At 53.0% G+C, this 4,714-nt stretch overlaps 1 protein-coding gene across 1 annotated transcript; it reads left to right on the top strand.

Annotated features, from left to right (window-relative positions):
- Positions 1-1,008: 1,008 nt before the first annotated feature.
- MYF6 (myogenic factor 6) lies at positions 1,009-3,486 on the top strand. The gene is made up of 3 exons (XM_023932686.2): positions 1,009-2,259; positions 2,543-2,633; positions 2,821-3,486. Exons 1-3 carry the CDS (start codon positions 1,744-1,746, stop codon positions 2,937-2,939), a joined length of 726 nt encoding a protein of 241 aa, XP_023788454.1. The 5' UTR covers positions 1,009-1,743; the 3' UTR covers positions 2,940-3,486.
- The last annotated feature ends 1,228 nt before the right edge of the window (positions 3,487-4,714 follow it).

Genomic DNA, 4,714 nt, shown 5'->3' with positions numbered 1-4,714 from the left:
GCCCTTTCTTTAATCTGAAGAGGGAAAAAACCTCAGTGGTGGAATAGTATCAAAATTAGTTTCGCTGAGAACAGTCTGAATTTCTCTGTCTCATCCAAAACTGGCTATTGTTCTGCCTCATTAAAGCTGAAACAAGATCCATTCCAACAACACTAATGTGGTAAAAATAAAACCACAACTACTCTTAGTGTTAAAGATTTTTGTACTCCAAAAATTTTTGCAGTTTTGGAGAAACAGTCAAGTGAGTGATTAATTTCATTGTAGCTTTAGAGAAATGAACAATACCACCACACTTCAGAAAGCTGGAGTTTGGAGCTATATTTGAGAGCTATGAGACCATTGCAGGTGCTTCATGTATTATTGTTTCTATAAAAAGCTTACTCATGTGTATATACACAAATACACAGGAATATACTTACTTATCCACATAAATATATATACATATGCATATGTGTGTGGGCATATAGTTATGGACACATGCATCTATACATACATATACACACACATATATATTTATATATACATATATTTATAATACATAAAATATACATATTTTTGTATATAATATATACTTTATATATTATATATTTATATTATATATATTTATATACACATAAAGACATTATATTGAAAGAACACAAGGCAGTGCAGGAAAATAGGCAAAGAGGCCATTTTCCCAATCCTCTTTCTTTATGTGAGACAGTTCCAGACATGATGTGACACTACAGTATAAGCTAACAGGGAGTGCTCACAAGCTCCATTTCTGTCTCTGTGTCTAGGAAGCTCTCTATACCCTGCCAGGCCGGAGGGATTAAACTTCAGTTACACCATATGCCTGGGCTTTGCTTGCCCTAAACAGCGACAAGGACAAGGGCTGTCCAGAGAGCCCCATCACACTGTAACCCAGTCACCTGGAATCACTCCTGTCACCTCATGGGCAACGTGGGAAAGTTCACACTGAAAGGCTAAGCCGAGGTGCACTATCTGTGGGTGCCTCATCATCGCAGCACAGCTCTGCCTTGGCAACCTTCCCCACGTGTGCGGAGGAACAGCGAGCTTGGCTCCTAACCTTGGGCTGGCCCGGGTGGCTTGGGTCACAGGAATGGCATGCTGCAAGGGGAAGGTGGCGGGGGGTGGAAATAGCAGGGGCTTCTACTGAAAATATTAACCCGTCTATTTGGAAAGCGATGGCTGCCTTTGAAATCTCTCCTTAGCCCCGGGCAGGGAGCGTACTCCGGGGGTGTGAGGGGTGGGCTGGGGGAGGGCTCCCCGCGCCTTTGTCCTCCAGCCGTGTCCCCGAGGGCTCGGCAGCGGGGCCGGGCCGCCCAGCGCTCCCGATCCCACAGCTCGCGTCCCTTCGCTGCGCCCCGAACTCACGGCATTTACGGGGGAGGGGGGTTGTACTTTTTTTCCCGCTTATCTTTTTTTTTGTTTTGTTTTGTTTTTTTTTTTAATTTATTTTATTTAAATTTTTTTTCCCAATTTGTCTCCCACCTCTTGTGTCCCCCCCTCCCCCTTCTAAATGGGAGATGTTCTCAGGACAGCGCCCGGGAGACTGGCTGGAATCACTTTTGGAGGGTGATACACCGCGACAGCTAAAAGTTGGATAGGGTTTCAGCAGCTCCTATATAAAGCAGGGGGGGACTTATGTCACTGCACTAATTAAATTCCATCTGGGTTGTTCCTCGGGGTGTTTTTGAGATTGCCACCCAACTCAAGCAGGCAGAGAGGCCCAGGGACAGCATGATGGACCTTTTTGAAACTGGCTCCTATTTCTTCTACTTGGACGGGGAGAATGGAGCCCTACAGCAGCTGGAGATGGCTGAGGGATCCCCGCTATACCCAGGCAGCGATGGCACCTTGTCTCCGTGTCAGGACCAAATGCAGCCAGAGGCCGGCAGTGACAGCAGCGGAGAGGAGCATGTGCTGGCACCCCCGGGACTACAACCCCCTCACTTCCCCGGCCAGTGTTTGATCTGGGCTTGTAAAACTTGCAAGAGAAAGTCGGCCCCCACGGACAGGCGGAAAGCAGCCACCCTGCGGGAGAGGAGAAGGCTGAAGAAGATCAACGAAGCTTTCGAGGCTCTGAAAAGGCGGACTGTGGCGAACCCCAACCAGAGGCTGCCCAAGGTGGAGATACTGAGGAGCGCCATCAGCTACATCGAGAGGCTGCAGGACCTCTTGCACAGGCTGGATCAGCAGGAGAAAATGCAGGAGATCGGGGGGGACCCCTTCAGCTTCAGCCCCAAGCAGGGAAATGTAAGCACTGCCGCTTGGCCCCTCGGCCGCCACGGCAGCGCCTCCGCGCCCGTCCCCTCCCTCCTCCTCCTCCTCCTCCTCCTCTTCGGCAGGGCCGCTGCGGGGGCCGGGAGGGCTGGCGGGCACCGAGGGCGCTCCTCGGGGAACCTGCCAGTCCTCGGGCCTCCAGAGGTCCGTCGGCCCGGCCCGGCCCGGCCCGGCCCGGCCCGGCCGGGGGAGCCGCTGCCGCCCCACTAACACCCGTCCTCTCCCCGTGTCCCCCGCTACCGCCTGTGTGCCGCAGATCCCCAGTTCGGACTTCCTGAGCACCTGCAGCTCCGACTGGCAAAGCGTTTCTGACCATTCCCGAGCCCTAGGAGTCAGCCCCAAAGAAGGTAACTCGCCCTGCCGGCCCTGCTGGGCCGCCGCCCCCGGGCCCCGACGGGAAGGGGCCCCGCGTTCCCAGCGGCCCGGCTCTCACTCTCCCTCCTTTGCCCGGGCTCTCCGGCAGCCGGGAGCCGCAGCCGAGCCCCGGCGAGGAGGAGGGGTCTGTTCTGTAATGCCTTTTCTCTCGTTGAGCAGGAGTCTCCGTTGTCGAGTCGTCGGCCTCCAGCAGCCTTCGCTGCCTCTCTTCAATAGTGGACAGTATTTCCTCCGACGATCCCAAACTGCCCGGCGCCGAGGAAGCGGTGGAGAAATAAACCCGGGTTTGTGGTAGTGTATTTAAAGGAGATGGAGCCTCCACCCTGTCTCCTCTAAACTAAGTAACCAAGCAAATTCACACAGTGGAAAGCCCAAGCAGGGGCCTTTTTAAGATCCAATCAAAGGTACACCTACCCTAAAGAAAATGGCTCCCACCGACTCGAGCCAGACAGACTTCCTTCTTGCCTTCTCATTTCTTTTTCCCGAGGTTTGTTTTCTTTAAATTGTGTTGCATAAACCACCCTTTTTTTTTCCTTTTTTTTTTTTTAATTTAAGATACTTACCTATGTACCGGTGATCCGCTTTGTCTGAGACTCACCGGGAAGTTCATTCCTGTCTGAGTGAAGCTCTTGGTTGCATTGCGTGTGAGTCATATTTAAAGAGTTCCCGCCTCGTTTTGTTCCTGTAAATAATTTCAGTACTGTCTTTTTTTTTTTTTTTTTTTTTTTTTTGTAAACATAACATATATATTTAAATGGCGGAATGTGATACTGTATATAAGAACAGATGGATTTCTTGGATTGTAAAATAAAGCTCTTTGTGTTACAGTGTTTTCCTCCCGTCCTCTTAATTTCATAAAATAACCCGATCCCGGAGTTAAAACCCACCACTGACTGCAGCGAGACGAAGGCCAGAAGAGTCAGACCCATGTAGCAGAAGCACGACCCGTGTGACTGGAAGCAGGACACGGGACAGATTTTTCCTTCGCTGACTCCTCTAAGGACCGTCTGTCCCCCTTTAGGGCCGCAACCCCGGTGGGAGCCGGGGAAGCCGGGCGGGCACGGGTTATACGGACAGGAGCCGCCGCCTCCCCGGCCGCCCGCAGCGCTCCGCGGCTCGGTTCCTCGCCGTGCTTTCGGAACGCACGTCCCCCTGGAAAGCGATATTGCTCCCCTAAAATGTCCAACAGTGCCGCTCGAGAACCGTGCCAGGCCAAGATGCTTACCCGGCCTTGCCCTGCTCGTGGAAGGTGAGGTTAGAAATGGGCCATGAAAGGAGATACCCCAGCCCGTCGTCCCCCCCACGACCTCCTGCCCCGGTCCTTGAGCTGGGAGAGGCTCAGTGTGTCTCACCTTCTCCTCTCGACACCGAGGACTTGAACGCAGGGCTGGTCTGCGGCAAAAATGACGGGCCTGCTGCACTAATGGTACAGCAACTGGCCGTGACAGAAGCCCGCTCCCTCGGGGGCTGGAGGGAGCTGTAGTTTCTTCCCAGGAAAGGTAACTCCCCTTGACTTCCTTGAGCCTGCGGGAGAAGGGAATGGGGTCCTTCAGGGAGGAAAGAGTTAAGCGACCGAAAGGGTTTGGGGGGGTAACAGCATATGAAGCCTTTCACTCAGTGATGTAAAAAACCACAGCCTCTCTGAGGATGGTGGAACGGAGCTGCTCCCAGCCAGCGCGTTACGGTTTGTGACAGATTGTACCCCCGGGAAGGGGCGACCACCAGGGAACAGCGCGTTCTGCCCCTGGCGCACACACAGGGCTCGCCGGACAGCCTGCACAAGTAAACAGAGGACACACCAACTCTGCCCGCGTGCGGTCCCCTCGTCAGCTTTAGCCCTTGATTTATTCTTTGTTTCTGGTTTTTGAAAGGTCACAGTCGCGCTTTGGGAAAGCCTCCCCCTCCCTGGCCATCTGGGGCACGGGTACACCCGTCTGAAGTGGAAGCTCTGGGCAGAGCCTGCCCTGAGAGCTGACTCTCCAATCTGCAGTGCCTTCCTACCACCCTTTCTGTGTCGCCGTGGCCAGCGGGGTTTTTAAACCAGTGATGTGCT

The sequence above is a fragment of the Cyanistes caeruleus genome, chromosome 4 (genome assembly GCF_971803275.1).
Source record: "Cyanistes caeruleus chromosome 4, bCyaCae1.hap1.1, whole genome shotgun sequence".
Taxonomy (NCBI): Eukaryota; Metazoa; Chordata; class Aves; order Passeriformes; family Paridae; genus Cyanistes; species Cyanistes caeruleus.
This window is presented reverse-complemented; position numbering and strand designations above follow the sequence as displayed.

Bases quoted from the DNA above. Each gene is read 5' to 3' on its own strand.
- MYF6 (XM_023932686.2), top strand. From the start codon at position 1,744: ATGATGGACCTTTTTGAAACTGGCTCCTATTTCTTCTACTTGGACGGG. The intron at 2,260-2,542 runs GTAAGCACTGCC...TGTGTGCCGCAG, and splicing joins TCAGCCCCAAGCAGGGAAAT to ATCCCCAGTTCGGACTTCCT. The intron at 2,634-2,820 runs GTAACTCGCCCT...CTCGTTGAGCAG, and splicing joins AGGAGTCAGCCCCAAAGAAG to GAGTCTCCGTTGTCGAGTCG.